General features: G+C 32.6%; 1 protein-coding gene across 2 annotated transcripts in view; it reads right to left on the reverse strand.

Moving 5' to 3' along the window:
• Window positions 1-761: 761 nt before the first annotated feature.
• The window catches only part of LOC111158270 (glutamate ionotropic receptor kainate type subunit 2), a 655,816-nt gene continuing 632,325 nt past the window's right edge, over window positions 762-24,252 (reverse strand). Inside the window, exons 15-16 of one of the 2 annotated variants that reach the window (XM_022520192.1) lie at window positions 13,664-13,914; window positions 762-926 (exon numbers count right to left, since the gene is read on the reverse strand). In XM_022520192.1, the coding sequence (XP_022375900.1) occupies window positions 762-926; window positions 13,664-13,914 (416 nt within the window). Of the gene's footprint in view, window positions 927-5,087; window positions 5,136-13,663; window positions 13,915-24,252 lie in introns of those variants that run through there. The other variant, XM_022520193.1, reaches the window with a different exon arrangement.

A 24,252-nucleotide genomic window follows, 5' to 3' on the forward strand; every position in this document is an offset into this window, starting at 1 on the left:
GTGTAAAGGGATAGGTAGGGATCTGGTAGAGTTGTATGTTAAATCTCCTGCCTTAGTAAATTTAAGAAAAAAACATTATTGCCTTAGTAATTGACATTTCTCTCTTAATCAGTGACACAGACTGTCAAAAGAAAGAAAGAAAGAAAAACACTGATGAATATTTGCTTTATATTCCACTTGCCATGAAATTCAGATTTGTTTTGCATTACATTTTTTTTCACATCCTATAAAAACATATCGTCTATTCAGATGATCATTATACTGAGTAGCTGGGAGCTAGGAACATCACCACCTCTATTATCTGGGTGTCAGAAGACTGTACGGTTTCTTCTAACACTACAGTTTTTGCTGATTCCAAGTATTTTTATGCTTAATGATTTTTTTTTTTTAACCGGTTACCCTTGGGGCATTGATATTCCACCTCCTGGCAACAGTTGGACTTCAAAAGGAACCTGTAATTTCTCACTGGACTGCATTTGAAACCAGCCACAAAATGCGCATGTAACATTCACTCAAAAGAAGGGAGGAACCCATGATAAACAGTGTAACCCAGTGTAACTTGGTTGATCCATGATGCTTGTAAATCAAGTCTGATCATTGCAACTGCTAGGATCACAGAGTCTCTAGTTCATAGACACAGCGGCATGAGGTAACTCATTTTATTTTGCACAGGTTGCATATTTCCACAGGAAACATTCTCGCTAAATTGTTTGGAAAAAAAAAAGACGACAGTTTGTGCTTGGGTGTTGGGCCTCCCAGCTTTATGCCATGGTTTCTTTACCTGGCAACCTTCTGTCGTTAAATGTGTGCATGTTGATGACTTCTTCTGTTTTCACAATAACCGGGGCCTGTGGCTTGTGTTTCAACCGACGCTGACACTTCAGGGACATTCTCAGCTCTTCCACCATGGCGCTACAGAAGGACCTCTAAGAATAACACAGAGAATGAGATGTTACAAAACAGATCAGCTGCAACTGCTCAGCAACAATATGAAAATCACTTTCAAGAGGCTTGTCAACATAGGAGCCTTGAAGGTTTGAAAACTTTCATTATAGAAGTGATAGCGGTTGTTGCACTTATAACATACAACGCGTGATCATTAAAGGATCTTAGTAAAGTGGGCTAGTTTAAAGAAAATCTCCACCTGATAGTGATATAAACTGCCAACAAGGAATGCATAGAATATGTCTATGTTGAATAGGATTTTCAGATGTAAAATTAACATCGTAAAATATAGATCTACCTTAAAATTTAAATACAAACACATATACACAAATCAAGCAGAAATCCATTCTTGATCTTTTAACAGATTAGAAGAAATATCCTACTTTTTTAGATCACAACATGACATATGAAAATTTTCTTTAAACATGGATTCTTCATTGTGCATCTCAAAACAGAACAAAAATAGTACTCACACATTTAGACATAAAAACATGGAAAATTTCTGGTATTCAGTATATCTTTGTGGTATTGTGCCTATAAAACTATTGATGATGATTACAAACAAATATGATTTAATCATGAAACGACAAACTGTAGCACATTAAAAGTACATGAACAGATATTAACTTTTTTGGTCAACATCAGCTTGATAACTGAAAGCTGGCAAATAATTTATCCCATCAAGAAAAAAATGACCCTATAAATATTATTTTTAATTCCCATTTCATTGGCAATAGATTTGCTAGAAATTCTGTGTATCTGGGGTTCATTATTACACATTCCTCACGATTCCTATTACAGAGTCATATATGTGAGACAAATTTTTATTAGTCTTCTTCCCCAACTAATTGAGATACACGTGTGTTAGTTACATATAAATCAGATTCATGAACCAGTTGCATATTGTAGTTGCAGTTCAGATGGGCTGAGACTTTAGGCTCTTTCTGTGCAAGAACTAAAAATGTGGACAATGACCAAAAATGTGAACAAATATGAAAAATTTACACAATTCCAAAAGGATATATGAAAACATAATGAAATAAACCTAATCAAATTAGCATGTATAGACTTATTTTTTGCTTTAGGTGTTGCTGCTTTATCATTTATCAGTTTAGGCTAATTCCAAATAATATTTAATAACATATATGTGGTTTATTTTTTAATATTTTGCATGCATAATCTTTTGTGACACTCAAAATAATACTTTGAGTTAAAGTAAGCATCTCTGTGACAGAAAACTGATTCAGAGAGAAGGGAAGCCACTTTCTACAGTTCATACATGAGATGCCAGTAAGATATCCTGATAACCCAATTTTGTAATTTTTGACCCTGTCTTTGTATCTTCTTGTCCATTCCTGGCCTTATCCTCATTTCTCTTTTATGGGTTCCTGAACAGTTTCCTTAGTGGTCTTCTCAACTCTCTATCTGGGATATTCCTTTCCAAAAGGCTCACGACACCAGAAAAATCTATTTTTAAACCTGTCATTAATAGCATTTCTTTGTCTAAGAAACAAGTAAAATCTAAATCTGTTCCCCCACCCCCATTATATCTTCTCTGATTTAGCTTTCCTCTTTCCTCTTCACCCTCCCCATTTCTTTTTTCTATACACACACTCTTTCTCTGCTTGGACCTCCAGGGTTTTTCTCCTTTGCTTTTCCCTGCTCTAGGAGCCTGCAGAGTTCTTTCATCCTTCTTATCAATCCAACTTTACCCCTTTACCTCAGGACATGATTCACTTTTTAACTTATTCAGAAATCACTTTCCAGCTGACCAGCCTCATTATTTTCACTCAATTTGGTTTTGTCGCTTTAGTATTTTGCACTTATTATCATGTTTTTCTATCTGGCCTCAGGGACTTCAATGTATCCCTGTCACTAAATTGTAAAGAGCAGAAATCAAGTTTTCATGGCACTGACTGAACACACGTGTATTCTTTAAACTTTGACTAGATTTTAACTATAGCTACACATGACCCTAATATTTGAATTCTTACTTAACAATCCGTTTAATTCAATTGCTTAAGAAAGTTTTTTCAGAGGCTCGGTAAAATGCATGTATTCAAGAGACCTGACTAATCAAGGTAAAACTTTTGGTATTTGTTTAATAATATTAAATTAGTAAAGATATTAATTTATTAGTACTTATAATGGGTGATGATTAAATGCTACACATAAATTCCCCATTAACTTCAGTTACTGCCATGCATTATTTATAATGTGTTAAATTATACAGTTCAGAAGTTCATGAACTATATTTCTATTAAAGGATTTATATGACACCTGACAGCCAGTATATGGACACAGTGTTTCTCATTGCTTAATACCTACTATTAGATGTACTTATTAAGAACATGATGATAATGATGATGAAGATGGTGATGATGACAACACTGTAGAAATGGAAAAATCTGACTCCAAAAGGGGGAAGAATACATAGTCTTGAGGTAACTTAGTCTTGGCTCTCTGTTGAAACATTTAACAGAAGAATTGATTAGATAATATAACAAGGTCAGAACTTGATGCCATTGACACTTTAAAATGTTACAGGATGTGAATAACGTTGAATTGTTTGAAATAAGCCTTCATTTAAAATGAATAAATGTCCCGTATGTTAAATAATTGATCACACCCTCTTCTTGGCAAATTCGATTTGTAGACATTTTGAATATAATTAGTTTCAAAAATAATGGCATAGATATATTAATTAATTTTTTGTCCATACTAAGAGACTGGCCTACACAACTGATTTCCTATGGATAAAAAGTCTTATATATATGCATCCAAAGATGAAATGACTCAATTTTATTTCTAGTAAGTTAAAGAGTAAACTGAACTTAGTACCCTACAATTAACTTCACACTACAAATAAAGTCATATAAAGCTCTTTTTAGATAATTTTATATATTGTATAACATTTATAATGCTGCATAATATAAAATGTAGGTAAGAAACCTACATCAAAGATCACAATACTTTCATCTTTTATAAATTAAATTGTCTTAAATGGATTATATTTACAAATTTAGAAACTCTGGAAATTATAAACATGTAACCCCACCATTACCGTTTTAGATTTTGTCTATTCTACAAAGCTATTAGAAAGTGAACATTTTAATCAAACAGCCTTTAATCAACCAAACAATAGCTTTGGTTATTTAATGTCAAATTACTACTTTTATTACATTTTTTTTCTCTGAATGAGCTGAATTTTGCCAGTTCTCTTTTGATATATCACTGTGCATTTACCTAAGAAATAGTTTTATTTTAGGTTACTAATAAAGTCACTGGGAGACCACAGGTTCTCTTTTCACATGTAGAATTATTTCTAATCCTTCACAAAACCATGAAAACCTTAAGACCCAAGCAAGAGTTTAACAACAACATGGGAAATTTAAACAATTTAATGATATTATAAAGTACTGTTCATTTGTGACACCAGGCAAATACATGTTCTTTACTTTTTTTAAGCTTTACAATGCAAATTGCATATTGTAATCTATGTTAAGAATCTAAAGTTGAAACTATAGATACACTTGTGGATTATAGTTGTTTCTCTGTGCTGTGTGTGGCCAGAAAGTTACTATGTCTAACTTTTAAATAAAGTTCTAATGTTGTCATTCAAGAGACAATGTCTTTCCTACTTCATATAATAATTGGGATTTTGAAAAAACGTCTCTTTGTTGAACTATGAAATAAGGCTTTGAAAAACCCAAGGACACTTAACAGGAGTCTCCTGACTTGTAATAAAAAAGAAGGAAAAGCAGGAGGGTGTGGAGGGGGAGGAGGGAGGAGGAAAGGAGAAAGGGGAGCAGAAGAAAGAATAAAAAAAATGAGAGCAACAGAAAGCGAAGAAATGAAGGAGGGAATATGGGATGGAGGGAGGAAGTCAGGCAAAGGCAAAGCAGGGAGGAAGGGGGGGTGGGAGAAAGAAAAAGAAACTATGTTGCTTTTTTTCTCAAGTCACTTTTCCTTAAGAATGGAAAACCACAAGTTGTGTCATTAAATAAGGTAAGTTTCTTAGGGTGAAAACAACCACAAAAATGTTTCTGCACATTAATATAACAGACTACAAAAAGAAAAAAGAAAGGCACAAAGATACTAACCATTATTAAAAACCTCTTTTAGTAAGTTTCAAAAGTTTACTAAACAGTGTCTGGATGGTAGGGTGGCACTAACCATATAGAAGATTCCTGAAAATGAAAATTTAAATCTTTGAGCTGTTAGCATGTATAATTGCATTTAAATTAGTAAAACTCATTATCAAATTTACTATATTTAATGAGGCAACCTGTATTTACACATCGCTAATTCTAGAAATGATGAAGGTCTGGAATACTTAAAAGTATAGATTTGGCTATATTTACATTGTTTTTTTTTTTAACAAAGCTGTATTTTTATTTTGAGTATAATAAGACAACAACATAATCCACAGGAAAATGTTCTCAAGAATATCATTATTGGTGTATAGAATAATTTATTCTTAATAGCTTAACTTTCTAATTTATAGATGTGTTTATATGATCACATGATGTGACAGCACTTGGCAAAGCACATGATTTTTTAAAAAGTACAAATCTAGGTGTAAATATGTTCCACATTGAACACTGGCATAAACTACATTTTTAAGTTAAGATCTTTATATTTAGCGATGTCTCTTTGAAAAAACAGAAACTGATGAAAAATAACCATTTTGAATTTTTAAACTCTGAAGTTCGTCACTTCCATGTTGAATATATGTAGTCATTTATCTCCCAAAGGCAAAACAATGATAAGATATTATGCACTGTGTATTTATATTTTAAGGAGGAAACTATTTTAAATGTCTTGCTATTCTATTCTTTGATAGTATAAAATGAACTAAATGAGACTCCAATATCCATTCAGGATAATTTCCAACCATTTTTGCATATAGTTCCTATTGGAAATCCCACCAAAACATCTTCAAGCTACCTTATCAGATTGTAGCTCAATATTCTAACATACACTAGCATATATTAACTAAACTTATTTTGTGTTTGTCCTTTAAATTGTTAACTGAGTATGGATAGTCAGTCCATTCTCACATACTTTTCTAATTAATTTCTGAAGCCTTAGGCCATTTGACCAAGAATTCAAAGTCACATGTCATAAAGACAAATTGGAACAGTCACTGTGGATCCCCGCATAAAATTATCCCACATTACATAATAACTAAATCAACTAAATAATAACTAAAATGGCATAAAAGTATATAGAACATAATCAGTGATATTTTATATAAATATTGCTGTATTAAATGAGGAAAATACTTGTCATTTAATATGACATATTCCTTTTGATTTATACTCTTTTTGAATGACAAGATTTTTAAAATATCAAATTTAAAATATCAAAGAGCTATACATCAGAAGCATAAATTGACCTCAGGCTATATGAATGTAACAGTGAAGCAATGAGAGATGGAAAATGACTAGTTAAGACACTCATGTCAAAAATGTATATAGCATCTTTGATCTTGATACTCAGTTCCAGAGAGGCTCTCATTTTGGAGGAAAAAAATGTTATTTAGATTAGCTGCGCACTGTCAGACGGGACCTTTTACCATCAGGTTTGGTCGTGATCTTATTACATCATCACTTTAATTTTACAGCTAGAGAAACTCAAACTCAAGAAGTCACATTATCGACCCAAGGTTATGCATATAACTGGTATCAGAGCTCAAAGAAGAGTGCTGTCCTCCTGATTAACATTCTATGAATGCTTTTATTATATCAGCCCGCCTCCTGAACACTGACTTGAATTTCAGTGGATACTTTTACCTGGACTCTCTTCTTAATCAATGTTAATTTTTGAATAGTAAGTAATAAATCAGACAAAAAAATATGGGGCAAAAAGAAATACATTTTTTAATGAATAAAATGACAAAGCATCCTATGCTTTAGGAGGGGTTATTTTACAATGATAAACTTAACGAAAGATGAAAATATTCTCAGAAACCTTGACTCTTACAGAAACGGTTTACTGAATATCTTTATATTGCATTTAGCAAATACAGTGAGTCAGAGAAAAATGAAGCATCATTATACATTTTTACACTTCCTCTACTTAAGCTCGAAAAATCAATGAATAAGGTCTGACAAGATTCAACACCACTTTAGTCAATACAGCTATGAAATGCATTTTAAGAAAAAGCAATGTTAATCATCACTTTCTTGCTAGCAGTCATAATGATACAATTTTCAACAAAACATATAACATCCAAATATCTAATGTTGAATTCCAGGAAAGCTCTCTCTTTTTAAGATCCAGCAGTTAAAATGCATCAGCTTTATGAATAATAAGTATATTCTAGCAATAGCTGCTTATTACACACCAGACATATGCAGAAGACTCAATGTATGTTAACTATCTTAATTTTTAAAACACTTTCCTTTATGGTGTATTCATAACCCATGTATTTGTTTATATTAAGAGATGTATAGAAAAGTTAAGTCATTTTATCCAAAGTTGAACAAAGTTGAGAAAGGAGCCCAAATCTTTTTTTTTTTTTTTTTTTTTAATTCTAAAACTCATGCATAATTGTCTGGGAAAGTGAAATAACTAGACAGTGCTTAAGATTAAAGCCCACAATCTGTTTATCTAATTCAAACTCTCACTCTACATATTGCATCGATGCAACTTCAAGAAGAAAAATAATCAGGAAAAAAAGTTAAATATTCTACATCCATTCTGTGCAATATGCTATAGCTTCGAAAATGTGAAAGTAGACATCTTTGACTTTGGGAAACACTTGACCCTTGAGACACTTATCCTAATGTGCACAATATGGATAATGATATTCGCATCGTTCTCGGGGTAACTTTGTATTCAAACGAGATGGTATTCTTTAGAAACTCTTAAGTCATTTATAAAAATAAGGTAGTAAAATTATTATCCATTCAGCTACAATCTTAATTTTAAAACATCATTTATGTGCATAAATAGAGACTGGCTTAATCACTAATGACTTAAAAATCCTTTAGGTGATTTGGAACTAGATTAGTGAATAACATAAAGATTAGCATCTCACTTTTAAGTCTGATTTGATATTTATATTTAAAAACATTTTTAAAAACCATCCAGGTAATTCTTATATAGGTCATTTGTAGAAATTAAGGGACACTCTGCTCTTAGACAAAGGCAGTAACATAAAAATAATACAAAATGGACTATTTGTCTAAAGTCTATTTTCAACTTTTAATTTCTAATAGCAACATGCTTTGTGGCTAATTTGTTATACTGTAAATAGAAATTCTAACTTCTAAAAAGCTAAATGCAGTTAACTTTCCAAAGCACAGCTGTTCTGTGGTTTGTTGATAGGCATTACTTGCAAAAGGTAAATATTGAAATAAAATCTTTACTGATGATTTATAACCATGTTTGCCTTCCTATGCCTTGTCCAATAAATGGTCTCTTTTAAAAAGCATTGCTCCTGATAGAACAAATTCTTTAGCATTCGGAAAGCGACAACCTGTTTTCATTCTTCTGGTTCCATGAAATACAGATCCAACCAGCTTTGAAAAGTGTTTTCCTTTTAAGTATCTTTCACCCAGGATCCCTAGTCTTACAGCATTAAACTAACCCACTCTGACTTTTTCTTTGTTTTTCCTCCAAATTGTACTATTTTCATTCGCTGGTCCTTCTAGTTTGAGTTATAGCTTCCTTCTATATTTGTTATTCAACTATAGATTGAAGAGCATTCTATGTGCCCTTCAAATTTTTTTTTTAACTTTCAGTGTCTGGAAAAACATCATTATTTAGAGATTATTTGGAATATGACATACCAGTGTTCTATAATACAAATAACAACATTGACTAAAATGTACTACATCTTGGAAAACAACAATACCAAGTAGTTCTTAAAATGTACTTCAATCATCTTAAAGGAAAGTTCAAATCAATACAAATTCAATATCTGAGCAATAAATTGTCTATTTTTCTAATTCTCAGACATTTTGACTAAATATTGTTAAAACTTAAGTAAAAAGAAAGAATATGTTTGCTGCTAAGTCTGTGTCAGGAAACTCAGAGATTCTTGTTCAAACTGTTCAATAAAAACCATTTTTACAAGCAAATCCATTTTCAATTGCAGGGAAAGAAAATATTTCTGTATATAAATCAGACAAAAAATTAAACTGTGTAAGTTACATTATTATTCTTTCTGGAAATCAGAAGTCAGAAATATGTACATCTTAAAAAAGAGGACACGTTAAAATATTTAAGAAATGGTGAATGATTTTAAACATGAATTGAACCATAATTCAGTCATAAAATAGTTTAGTTAAAATTAAAATAATTACTATCACTTCAAATTCTAAAACCAGCATATTATCATACATATGATCAGAGAAAACAAAACTTTGTATCTTAAGTAGCTTTCTTCAGTTTAAGTAGACTTAGCGAGGGGAAATAGGACCTTTGAAGCAAATCCACATGACCTGAAATTCACTGACAATTGTCTCAGATGTATAATAGTTTCTTGGATTGTTACTGAATGAAACTTAAATACTAATATTTTTTAAATCAGGGAACAGGAAGGCAAGAAGAAAATCAATTACAAAATATAAGTATTGATTAGTTACTTTTTCAGACACATTCAGAATGGAAGAACATTTTGAGGATCTTTCCAAATGGTCAAGTTATATTTTGGAAAAATCAGAAAAATAAATACCTACTTATTTTAAAAGTTCAAATAAATGAAAAGCAATGTATCTTTGATGTATTAATATTTGCATCAAATAAAAACCATGAAGTATTATCAAAACTGTAATACACCATCTTGTGGTTATCTGAAAGGAATGCAATTTACAGTTTTTGAAGTTTCAGGGGCCATGTATTTCAGCATTTTCTTCTGCTTTCAGTTTTAACCTTTCTTCATTTAAAAATGATACTTTCTTACACTACTCCTAATTATCAAAAATATAAAAAAGTTATAGTCATCAATATTGTATCTGGCAGCCTATTTAGATAAAGATGGGAAATTTCATTTTTTTCTAAATCCTGTAATACTATAGCCTAAAGAAAGAAGCAAGAGAATAGAGAAAGAGAACAGAAGAGAGATAGCAAAGAATATTCGGGCCAGGATTATGAATAATGTATCATTGCTTACATTCAATGTGCAAAATATAATTCCTTGCATGTTCAGTTCTCAATTCAGTTTTGAGTAAATGAATGATCACAAATATTTGCCTACTTTTAAAATTTAACAAATGTAATTAAAGTCACAATTGTAAGTATAAATAAACTGAATTTTATATGTCCTCATGCATATCCTGTGATAAATCTAGGAATATTTTATGGTTAATTTTAATAAATTAAGTAATGTGTTAAACGAACTATAGAGTTCAACTAAATAAAGTCTTTTCCTTAAGAAAAATAAAAAAGAATTGAGTCCAAGAACTGGACTTACCACAATAAATAAAAATGGGTCACTTCTAATAAATCCATAAGAATTTATTTTATAAACACAGTTCATTTGAACTATATAGAAACATAGTTCTTTTTTATTCTTTATGATATACTTTTCTAAATCGTTTCCTGGCATCAACTTCATTATTAATCTGAATAAATAGAAGGAAAATATAAATAAGTAAATAGATGATAGAGATAGATCATCCCTTTGGGACCCTGGAGATACAAACCAACAATGCTATGTCTTTGTCCTACAGGAACTGAGAGTCTCATAGGGAGAGAGGCACCCACACAGAGAAACCAGTATCAATAAAATAGTGTGCTAAGGGAGAATGGAGATGTGCATAGGCTTCACAGAAAAAAAGGTATCCAGACTTAATAATTGATGTGGTTTAAAATGGACAAAATGCCTTCCTAACTTTCTCAAAGGGGTAGGAAATGTTTTTGAAATGATGATGGTACCTGAAATCACCTAAGTGGAAAAAAAAAAAAAAAGTAAGATGCACATCATAGTTTTTTCCACTGGAATAAGAAATGAATACCAACACCAGCTTCTGGAATTAGCTGTGTCCTGTACACACATCCATTACATCTATTGATTAAGGAAAGCTTTCTGGGCAAGTTGATACCTAGTTTTGAATGACAACAGTCTAAAATGACTAGTAGGAGTTTGCCAGACAGAAAAATGGTCAAGATTTGTTTAAGTCAAATGGAAGAAGATTTGAAAAAGCTAAAAGACCTTGGAAAATTGGAAGTAATTTAGTTTGACTAGAATAAAGGTACAAATTGGAGAAAAACAAAAAATTGAACTATAATGGTAGACAGGGGCATCCTGACGTGCCTCATCTGCTAAGCTCGGGAATTTGGATTTCATTATGAAATTATGTGGAGACAGAGTGTGAAAGCATTGGAGAATGTGACTAATAATCCTCACATAATATCAACATAGTTGTTTATTCGTTTCATCTGCTTCAGTCAAGAAAGGTACATTAATTTCCTTTCCCTAATTGTTTTAGAAGGTCATGCAGGTCCATAGAAATTCAAGAAAGCTGAATTTCAACCAAACTAGGTTTTTATAGTAAGTATGCAGAAGGTTATTTTAGAGAATTAAATCCCTACATTCTTTGTTTTTGGGTTGTTTTATCTTGTTTTTAGCAGAAAACTTATAGACTAATTGTGCATAAAAACACAGCCTAGGTAAATCATATGACTAGGACACAAAGTGACAAGGGCAATAGGATACCACATGTATCAAGAGAGTAATTCATTGGTTTTAACACTGAGCTCTAACTGAAAGAAAATCATTGCATATGGAGATTTGAGATTCCAATTAGAAAACCCAAATTCCTTCTGTAATTTTTGGACTCATTTTAAGTATTAACTAACCAAATGACACATTTATTGCCAAATTATAGTAAAAATGGAAATTGATGAGTTAATGTTTTTTTGTCTTTGATTCGTTCTTTGAATTTGATTTCAAAACTGATTTTGACACTACAGAAAGGATCATAATAGAAAAAACATATCTCCCTGATAAGAGGAATTTGAGAGGCAGAGTGGGGGGTTTGAGGGGTAGGGAAGGAAAAAAATGAAACAAGATGGGATTGGGAGGGGGACAAACCATAAAAGACTATTAATCTTATAAAACAAACTGACAGTTACTGGGGGGAGGGGGGGTGGAGAGGGTGGTTGCGTTACGGACATTGGGGAGGGTATGTGCTATGGTGAGTGCTGTGAAGTGTGTAAACCTGACGATTCATACACCTGTACCCCGGGGCAAATAATACATTATATGTTAATTTTAAAAAATATTGAGACTGTTGATCACACCAGTGCAACAAATATTTGATTTAGCCCAAGTCATCAGATATAACCATCTTGAATGTTGTGGGGAAATAAATCATATGATTTTCTAAATTCTTCAAACTTTTGAGTTGGTAATTTCATTCAAGGGCAAAAAGAGACCTTCAAACTACTCATTTATAAAAATATTATTTCTCAGTGTTAAATACTATAGTCAAGTAAAAATATACAAATACTGTATCCAAAATTTTGATTCCAGAAAGGAGAATTAATTGCAACTAAATTACCAAAGACAGAGGAAAATGTTTTTGTTTTCCAAAAATAGTTTTAAAGTTGTCCGTGTTCAAAGAATATTAGCAAAATATATTTACCTTATATTAATATATGACATTATCCTTAATTTCATATGTTTTCTCTTCATATTTACCAGTAACAGTTCAAAAACCTCTTAAATATGAAAGAGAATATAATCTCACTATGACACAGGGTCTAAAGGTTAAGCCCTACAAAATTTTTTTATTAAAAAAAAACAAAAGAAATGTTTATATACAAAAAATAAATGAGGTGCTAGAAGATTTAAAAATGGTAAAGCAGTATTTCATGTTCAGAGCTATAAATTTACATACAAAAAGTTTCATGTACTTTCATCTGAGAGATTTTTCTATAAATATCCCTTATATTTATAGAACTGAAGAAATTATAGCACTAGAAATATATAATTTGAATGAGATTCACAAATTTTTCAAGAATGGAACATAAAGACATTTGTACAAAAGACTAAGTATATTAAAATCTCGAGAAAAAAATGCCATAGTCTCAGTATATTTGAGGTTTATAAATATTCTTCTAAAGATTCTGGTGCCAAGGAATAAAGGATTTATTAAATGGCAAGAAAGGAACGACAGTATTTCCACACATTCACTAATTTAGAAAATTAACTGTAATTTCCACCATGCAAGTTACAATTCTTTTTTCAATTAGAAAATTATTGGACTGGGGGGTATAGCTCAGTGGTAGAGCATTTGACTGCAGAAAATTATTGGACTAAAAATTTTCAAATAAAAATCTCATCTACCTTCTAACTTGAAACCTTCTTCCAGATTGTACTTTAAAACATGTTTTATCTACAGAGAAGTATTCTTTCCTTCATGTTACAATTTTCGATTTTTGCTTCCTTCATTAATTGCATTTCTCCATTGAACTAACTGCAATGAACTTCAAGCAGCAGAAGTTTCTCTTTTTCTCAGGCCTCAATAACAGGAGAAATAGTCACTTGTTCTGAAGCTGGCTTTAATTTAAACATATTCTTTTAAAATAAAAATCACAAGGGTGTTCCTGATTATTTCTGTGAACCTTCGTTAGCTAACAATTGGCAGAAGACAATTAGCGGTCACCGTTCTAAGCATTACCCTTGCTTGGAAAGATCAAAAATAGTTTGTTTTATTATAACAACAATTGCTTTAAATTGTAAAAAAGTGACATTTACCTTTTCCAATTGAGCGTTTTTTTTGGATTTGTATAAAAATTCTCCCACCGCCACAAAAACTGAGAGCACCAAGCCAGCCGCCAGAACAATGAAGATGCCACCAATATTTTGAACCCCCAGGGCACTGGCCTCCTTGCTCTCCTCCTCAGGACAGCCATTGCCTCTCCACCACTTCTCCTTCATCATGTGCAGCTTGCCTTCCTCTTGCAGCTGAAGAATTGCTATGGTGATTTTGTCTCTATATGGAGAACCTAAGAAAAGAGAGGGTATGTTAACTCTTTCAAGGAACCCAGAGTTTTATAATTAAAAGTTCACATGATGAGAAGAGGACAGAGCTTTGTTCAAACGCTCCAGAGCATGCCAATTTATTTTTGGTAAAGAAAAACAACTGACCAAGGATAGAAATTTACTTTTTTTTTTTTTTTAATAATTTTTATTTATTTATTTGACAAAGAGAGAGATCACAAGTAGGCAGAGAGGCAGGCAGAGAGAGAGGAAGGGGAAGCAGGCTCCCCACTGAGCAGAGAGACTGATGCGGGGCTCCATCCCAGGACCCTGGGATCATGACCTAAGCCGAAGGCAGAGGCTTAACCCACTGAGCCATCCAGGCACCCCAAGGATAGAAATTTAATGAAAGAAGTAATTAACAACATAAAGTAATGTTTCTGATTTTGAAGGATAAAATCATCTCCTTTTAAAAGTCAGGAAATTCAGAGCACTGGAAATTAAGTAAAACCAAAGTAGAAACCTAAAAAAGAAATTGATAAAGTACAAGGATATTTAGCTAATATATAGGAATCACTCCACACTGAAACAAAACATTGATAAACCAGCAATCTCTCTTTTCAGGAAAGTTGTGGGAAAAGTTGTGTTTCCCAGGATCAACAGGCTATACTCAGTGGTAGCTAACACTTTGGAAGTGATAGGTACTCACTCTTATTTTTTCTTTAATCTGAATAACAGAAATAACGGTCTTCTACAGACTTGGATCCTTCAAAAATCATCATGGTAATACACTGTAAATTTTTTGGGTTTTTTTTTGTTTGTTTGGTTTGTTTTGTTTTAGTTTATTTATTATTTTATTTTTGGGGGGGGAAATGTTCTCTCCGGTGGAGGTAACTGTATAAATGAAATTTAGTATTTATGTTGATGGGGGCAGATATTCATCTGAATTAGCTGTTATATGATAAGTAATAACTTTTCTAATTAGTTGCCCAAAAGCATAGAATAAAACTCAACGACATGCATCTTTCAACACCTATCCCAAGGGACTGGTGTTACCTCTTTTTCCCACCCAGAAATAGCCTATATCTAAAGTTTCATCTTCTTTCCTAAAACACTATACTGCAAATTCCATTTTTCTGCATCTCCTCATTCATAAGTTCTTTTGTTTACAGAAAGATACTAATTTTCAAATTTTGCAACTTTGCTCAAAATGCAGAATAGTAGATTACAGCCGCTTGTATACAATCGGCGTGGACGTTCCTAACTATGCTGACACGACAGATCGTTCCGGTACATACCTGTTGTAAGAGTGTCAGGAAAAAGTAAGTAAAACATGTATACACATACAGGTGTGTACCTCCATATGTATTGAGAAGCCACCCAGTTACATCCCACTGTTTGCAAGTGTTGCAAAGTAACCGGAACCTCAACTAATTTAAATTCAGTAACAAGTAGAATCCAGAACCAAACATTAGCTAATAACAACATCAACAATAATAACAATATAATAATAATTCAACAAATCATTAGAACAGGAAAATCACACTTCAGGGTTTGTGTGCGTGCACGCGCATGTGTTTAAACAGATCTTTTTATCAGAAGCCCATTTCCTCCAAAAAACTGCGCTGATCCATTACTGTATTAAGTAAACTGTTGTTCTCACCAGTATTAAAGGTTAGGATAATTTCTGTACATTTAAAATTATTGCTTTTTTGAAAAATACATTTAACATGTTCGTTTTTAATCCATTTCCTGCCTTTACAAAATGTCACAATTTAAAAAAAAAAAACTAGTAAAGCTTTTGCAAAAAATTTCACAGAACAGTGTCATTCAAGGCAGCAGTAACTTTTGATAATGCATAAAATCATATATGCAAAAATCTGAAACTCTCAGAAATATTACCCTCACACATAGTGCCACAGTAATAGGAAAAGAAAATATTTTTATCTGTGGAGAACAATTTTAGCTGTGTACACTGCATGGTTAAGATCAGTATTTCCTGCGGTTTTTTTTTGTTTTTTTGGTTTTTTTGTTTTTTTGGTTTTTTTTTTACTTAAATATATCTACTGGGACTTATACTAAAACTTTATCTTTGTTAAGAGTGATTAAAAACTTCATCAAGAAACTTTACTGCCTCATAAGGGACACCACTGTATATTTTGTTTTAACTTGTTTAATATAACAAGACCAACATAGCAACATTCTCTTAGAAAGAAAAGTCACGCTAAAAGCAGAAAGACAAGGGGAATCATAGAAAGTAAGTAACCTGATGAAAAAGTTGGAGGGATGGTCTACCTAATCCAGGGATGGCTATTTCTTTAACATAATCCTTAATCTTACTCAGAAGAAATGTGTAGGTATATGGCTTCTGTACATTTTTCCAGTTTTCCTTAAAAGAAACATTATCCATTTCTATATTTAGAGCTCAATATTTTATTTCCATTATACAACTAATTCCTCATGATAATAGAAGAGTTTCTGCTTTTTGGCTTCTTTGTTGTACTCTCTTCCATATGCTACTCCAGATGAAAATATTAAATTAAAAATCAATTTAAAATTTTTAAAATCCGTTTAAAAGATTCAGGCCTCAATGGATGAGCCTTGCTCAGTTTACCTTCTACCTTGATCACTAACTGGACACTCAGTCTAGGTCATCTAGTATTATCATTACTATTATTTACCTTTTAGGATGTGACTTATTTTCTTATGTACATTATAAACTCTGGAATAGATGATGTTTATCCATGTATATCTATCATTTATCTCTATCATCTATCATCTCAATATTTTTTACATGATTCTCAGTTCTGAATATTTTTTCACAAAATAAGCTCTCAACAAGTGTTTCATATTGTGAGGAGCATATCTGACTGAGGCATTCTTACCATAATGGAAGAGTAACAACCTAGTCCTTTTTGTTTGTCAGACGTGTATTTCAAAACCATAAATTAAGGCCATCTGTTGGGCTATCCAGTTTTCATTAATTCACTGCATCTAACCTAACACCAGCTTCAAGGTCGCTCTTACTTTGAATTACCATTCTGATTAACCATGCATATTCTCTGTAAAATAAATATTTGATCAAGGGGAAAAATCCCCTAAAGCAGAATTGCAGTTCATCAAATATACCTTTTAATTGGAAATACAGCAGCTGAAGCAAATTTTGTGCTGATAGTACTTGTGAAAATAGTACTTATGGCCACATGTGACAAATATAAAATGTGGCTTCTCTTTTAGAAGTACAATAGAAAGCAAAATTTGGGGTGATAGTGACTTGAAAAGTAGACTTCAAAATGGAAAATTCTTGATACAGCTAAGTAGTATTTTTTTTTCAGCTAAGTATTATTTTGGGTCAGCTTATTTCTCATCCCGAACAATACTGAAAGAATATTATTTTATTGCCAACCCACCATAACCATTAAACTGCATTAGAATGTTTATTCTAATATCTTCAAATACAATATTCTCCCCTACATTCTTAAAATAAGAAACAGACAAACAGAAGCATCCCACTTTTCAACAAATGATAGATACACCTTGATTTCTTGCTTGGCTGAGCTTCCTAATTCTAGCACTTAACAGTAAGCATAAAAATTTCCCATTGCTAGCAAACCTCCCCAAAGTTGTTTTCCAATATAAATATAGTAGTGTGTGTATGGAATTTGGTTTAAATCAAAGCTACAAAGTTAATATACCTCATTTTGAGGTTTTAACAAGATAAAATAATATAGGAAATAATTGGTGACAGTAAATCCTTGTCATTTTGTCTTTGATTTAGTTCAAGTAATTATTTTTGTTAAAGAAACAGCAATTCAACAACAAATTATTACTTCTTTGGTACATCATTTGATAATCCTGGGGAAACATTTCTATACAGATACTAGTTGAATTCCAAGATGGGCTGAAATTTCATCTCGTTGAAAAATCTCAAGGACACGTTGAGAGCAAAGAACAAAACATCTTTCATCCTCCTTGTGACATGAACAGCCATGGGCCTAGCTCCAATGAAGTGAACAGCCACTAGCTAGATAGATACAGATTGCGTTTTGCCCAGACCCCAACCCAGCTTCAATTCATATGCTGGCAAGTGAGGAACCCTGAGAGCACTGAGCGGCTATGAGAAAAGCTGCCTCCGAGGAAGATGTGTATTTTTGCAAGAGGACTCTGAGATTGATTGGAGAACTACTGAGGAAATTGTAAATATGTCTATTATAACACGTACTCTTGCACCTAAAAGTCAATCCTCAAATGCTTAAGGGACAGACAGATAGCCACAAATGAATGAAGAAGCACTTTTGACAAAAATATCTGAAAAATTATAACATCCACAGTGGGATAACCTTTAGTTCCACTTTTAAAATTTCAACACAGGGCTACCAGATATTTTATTTCATTTTTTGTGAGAACACATGAACCATGTTGCCTAAAATTCTCTACATTAAAATATTGGCAAATAAATCATTTTTTGAGAAGATCTTGCAGGATATGCCAAGTACTTCTTAGAGCTGAATTTAACCTTTTGATTTTTACTATACAATCTCCGATTATTGGTTCTTTTTTATTCTTGCTCACAATGAGATTTTCTTTGGTTATTTAAAAATGAAGTGCATACTGACAGAGCAGGATTATTATGTTTAAAAAAATTTTTTTTACAAGTTGCCAAAAACCCATAAGTTAGGGCAACAAAAAAGTTTATAAATTCTTATGCAGTCCTTGCATTTAATCACCAGTCAGCAGTTTCCTTTAATAGGTAAAAGACTGTTTAGCCCAAAAGATCTGAGGGTGTCTGCTGGAACCCTCAACTTCCATTCTTAAATTACTGTGCTGCTGGCAATGTTAAATTTTACGAAATGGCTCCCTGCTTCCTATGACGAGATGAGTGCAAGGTTGCCATAAATACACAATAAATTTCAGGTGCTTTTAGAGCTGTATCTCTTTTTACCATTCTTTCCATGATAAAATCTTCCAATACAGATAGAACCAAATCACACTCTCTTAGAGCTTTTGCCTCAGTAGAAGACGGGTTTTATTGCCTCAAAGAACACATTCCCTCCCATATTTGTTCTTAAGAAGTGCTAGGACAAATTTTACATTTACATTTCAGATTTAATTTTATATTGCTGTATCTGCAGATTTATATTTTTATTGAATCAGTAATGTTCTTATACAGTACCATAGCATCATTGTTCATTTTCTCTTAGAACTTGTTTCCGTTTGTAACTAAAAAATAACTTCTGTGATTGTTTAATGCCCATTGACCCTAACAAGCTATAAATTTCTTTTTTTTAAATTTTATTTATTATTCGACAGAGAGAGATCACAAGTAGGCAGGGAGGCAGGCAGAGAGAGAGGAGGAAGCAGGCTCCCCACTGAGCAGAGAGCCAGATGCAGAGCTCCATCCCAGGACCTTGAGATCATGACCTGAGCCGAAGGCAGAAGCTTAACCCACTGAGCCACCCAGGTGTCCCCAAGCTATAAATTTCATAAGGACAGGTATAATACCTGAGACAGAGTAAGAACACCATATTTGTTAAATGAACACACGCATAAATGAAAGAATGTATTAATTACTAAATAAATTGATCATTTATGTTTGTAATGTTATCTTTAGTTATTTTTTATGAATCCAAACTATGTCTAGCTCTTTAATCTATATGTGATAATTATATTACATTTATTTCAAATGAAGCATTTAATATATGTAGCAACTAAACACTTTCATGGGGCCCACTTCATACTTCCTATTAGATAATAGCTAAATTGGGTATATTGTCTCCCTCTTTGCATTTTCTTTTGAAGATCTCCCATCAAAAGCCTTCAATTTGATAGGACTATAAGAAATCCATTAATGAGAATCACAGAAATAGAAGAGTAATCTTATCTTGAAATCTAATTACCAACATTTTAATCACAGAATAGTAAATAACAGATAAAAATGATCCATTCTCCCTGATACTTTGTAATCTTTCCACATTGGAAATCTAGGAATATCATTTCCTTTTTAAAATTTTTCAGTGGTTCAGTGGTATAGCTCTTTCAGAGCTATAGAATAAAATATCCACTCCTAAATGTGTCATGAAATCCACTTCTTCAATCTATCACAGGCTTCCTCTCTGATTTTACCTCTTCTACTTACAGCTAAACTACAATACACTAGTTGTACCTCCCATTGCCTGGAGAGCCCCATTTTCACACTTCCTCCAATTTTCTGGCTGAACTTCCCCTAATTCAGATAAACTTCTGCTCACTCTTCCCTATATTTGCACACTTTTTCTTGAGTACCATAGATATATACAGGATCCCTCTTCTTTGGTGCCATAACACATGCAAATATTCTAAAACAATATTTGGTGTATCATATTCTAATGTTTTTCCATACTTCTTTCCTTCCTAGATGATGATATGAATGCCCTGGGGGCAAGGACCATGTCAGAATCATGTGTTTTTGTTGTTGTTTTTGTTTGTTTGTTTGTGTTTTCTTTACTATATGACACTCATAGATACCACGTAGCACAGGTGCTAGATTCCAGGCATATAATGATGGACAATGCCACATGAGTCCTATCCTTGAGTTTTCACTGCAATAAAAACAACAAAAAACCACACACACACATTGGATATTTAGAGAATAGAGGGTATAAAAGTAAGATACAAATAAGTTAAAAACCACAGATATATCCTTAGTAATTCTCTGTGGTACATATTTTCTGATGCAAATACTATAAATATAATATATTTAATCCTTACTACACCCCAATCGTGTAAACGTGATTCTTCCACTTATAGAAAAGGATGCTGAGTCTTAGAGAGGCTCAGTAACTTCAACCAAGACACCAGCAACACTCAGGTGAAATGAGAATTTGTATATAAGTCATCTGACTAAAAGTCCACACATTCTATAAAGCATGCAAAGAAAACGCCTTTCACATGAAAGCCAGCAAATGCAAGGCAGTCATCTTTGGAATTTAGTATTTACACATTTCACCTCTGTGCTTGTACTTTTTCTTTTTTCTAATAAAAGTGATTCATTGATCTTACTCAGTCCTACTAACCAAAGGATAACAATCTGGCATAGTCAGTCTGGTTAACTAACCCATAATAGAGTTTGAACCCATGACCTTGGACTAATCAGAATAAGACACCAACCAAATGAATGAAATGATCTTGCACATAAAACCTATGAGAACTAATTCTGCTTTTATAAAAATTATCCATTCATGCATTGGTTGGGCACCATTTGGTCAGCATTTGCAATATTAATGAGGATGGCTCACACTGTTGCTTATAAATCATCAAATTACCCCTGGAAGCTTCCTAGATTCTAGCACGCGGGGTCTATTGAGGATGTCTGTGGAACAGGCATAGCTTACTGAGACTCTCATCTGTTTTCAATGACATGAAATCTAGACTTTAACAATATGCCAGGGATATACAACTTATACAAGTATAATTTGACCTTTTTTTGTTTAATTCGGGATCTGAAAATTATTAGATCTTGATTTAGCCTTGCAAAATCACTTCACCAACATTAAAATTATGCTGCTTATGCAATGAAAAAATAGAATGCATTTTAATGGAAGGTTTGACCTGCAGAAAGATGAATAATTTGCATCAATTTTTGTGCATTATGTTCAACTAATGAAGACAAATGTATTCATTCATTTCAGTAAAGCTGAAGAACTGAAGGCTGGCTATTTTATGCGTCTATAATGATGAATATTACAGTACTTATTATGTGATGAATTGGGAATTCTAGAAATGGATGGTGAGCAAAACAGGGAAAAAACATGCTTCTCATACTGATTTCTATTTTTATAAACACTGGCATCTGCCTTAAACAAACAACATGCCTCCCCTAGTACCGATTCTATATCTCTCACTTCATCAAAGAACAAGAAATAAAGAAGCAGTGAGATCTCATGGATTTAACATTAGAAGAGGGAAGTGAAGAAAGAAATTTCACATTGTTCACATGTCAAGGTAGTCTACTTCTTTCATAAAGAAGTCGCAACATTTTTTACCTTAGACTAATTATTTATAAGAGCATTATAAGGAGATTAATGTTACTTGAGAATCATTCATAGGACTACTGCTATTTTGTATTCATTAACATAAAATGTTATAGAACAGTTTATAAAGGTAACTTGAAAATCCTATTATGAAATAAGAATATATCCTAACATTTATAATTAAATAAGTAAATACAACAGAAATAAAATATATATAATAATTTTGTGTGTGATAAAATTATCTTTAGGGGTGCCTGGGTGGCTCAATCATTAAGCATCTGATTCTAGGTTTTAGCCTAGGTCATGATCTCATAGGTTGTGGGATCAAGTCCTGCATTGGCTCCCTGCTCAGTAGGGGGTTTGCCAAAAGATTCTCTCCTTCTGCCCCTCTCTGTTCTCTTTCTCTCTCAAAAATAAATAAATAAATCTTTTAAAAAATTTTCTTTAAGTCTAACCTTAGTATCAAAAATCACTATAAATATATCCACTTTACATTAATCTCTACTTCATTTTTATATTTCTGCTTTATATTCTTCATGTATTACATATGTCAGTAGGTTGTATAATTATGATATGACTAAGTTAATTTACATTTCATTTACAGAAATAATTATTCACTGACTGCATGAAAATTACTATTGATTTAACCCAACAAGTAAAATGGGAACAAACGGTATTATAGAAAATTTTTAGCATCAACAGTATACATAGAAAATGAACACAATCCCTCTATCCCCCATCAGCTGACACATATTTCATCTGTTATTAAACTGATGAGGAACTAGCGAATGAAGCACGCCACTAGCTTGTTGTTAAAAATAGAAATAGTTTTAATGACACCCTTCAGTCACTTTACAATATTTCTACCAAATTGAACATAGCAAAGCAAAATAACCCCAACTGGCCATAATGGATTTTTTCTAGACTGTTGCTTTCCTACCAACTCATGGACCGCTGAGTCTGCCTAGTCCTCAAAGTGCAATGTGCACTCACCATTCGAAAGAGAGAAGCCAAGAAGGCTTTTAGTCTGGGCAGTAAGAAGGGAGGTAATGCAATAGAAAATGCCATTAAGCAGAAATGCTCCCTTTTCAGATAAATAGATTATTACCTATGGTGAATTAAAAGGCAAGAGACGGCAACTGCTCACACATTTTAAATATTCCCTAGTGAAAACTGCAGTGATTTGCTTTTATGCTTTACCTCATCTAGAGGTTTTTTTTTTCTTTTTTTCAAATTCTTTTAATGAAATAGGAAGTTCCGTTAAGAGTAAGAACACCTACAGCTTCAAAAATCTCCCATACCCTACATATCACGTTGAAATAACACTGCTGCAGTCAGGAAAACAGAAAGGGATAGAATGTCACCCCAAGCTTAATTAAGCCAGCTTATGCTTATTTAGCATTTACCTTCACATCATTGTTGATTGTTCCACTAAAGTTATTTTTGTGTAAACAGAGCTTCCTTAATTAAATAGCTTATATTGGAGTCATTCGGCGATTTCACAACACACTTTGGGCAGTTCTCATCATACTCAGAATGATGAATGGTGATGGCAGGCCCCTAGATGAGTCACGTTGGAGAAGCCTAGCAGGCTAACAAGAAACTGCATGGGCTTTGGGGGGGTTAAGGAAAATATACACAATTTTTGAAATATTTCTGATTTCCCATTCCAAAAAAGACAAAGTATTTTCCATTTTAACCTTCTCCACTAACCTCATGTGCCTCCATGACAATATCTGGCAATCTGAACAACAATAAAAGCAAAAGGATTTCTTCTCTTTAATCACATTTACAGTATTAGTAAAGATGAAATTTTCACTATGGACTATCGCTCCTGCAGAATACAAACTCAAAATCCTGGGGAATTTCTGGTACTGATCTGAATTCACAGAACTTGAGCCCATAGTCCTCTGCTGTGAATATATTTATCTCATTAACTTTTACTGCAAAAGAACAAGAGCCTCAAATAATAATTTTTTCACACCTGAATGCATTTTTTTTGTTTGTGATTAAACAAAATTTTGAAACTAATATGTTGTATTACAAATAATCTTCAATATGCTTGAACAGCAACGACACAAAAGGCAAATGTTAATTAACTCATTGAAAAATATAGATTATGATATTGGTTGAAAGTTTATGGCAAGTCAGATTCTCATTCAAGTACTAGAGTTACATGTCCTTGTGTTTACTAATGACTAAATAAATATAAATAATTCACAAAGCCATATTTCTAGTAGAGGTAATGATAGAGCAAATCATAAATTACTGCCTGGAATCTTTTCCTCAGAAGTCAAGTATTTAAGGAAGTGAAGTATGAGATGCCTCTTTCTAGATTATACTTCTTTAATGAAG

The sequence above is a fragment of the Enhydra lutris genome, unplaced genomic scaffold (assembly GCF_002288905.1).
Source record: "Enhydra lutris kenyoni isolate GAN:26980312 unplaced genomic scaffold, ASM228890v2 scaffoldscaffold58, whole genome shotgun sequence".
Taxonomy (NCBI): Eukaryota; Metazoa; Chordata; class Mammalia; order Carnivora; family Mustelidae; genus Enhydra; species Enhydra lutris.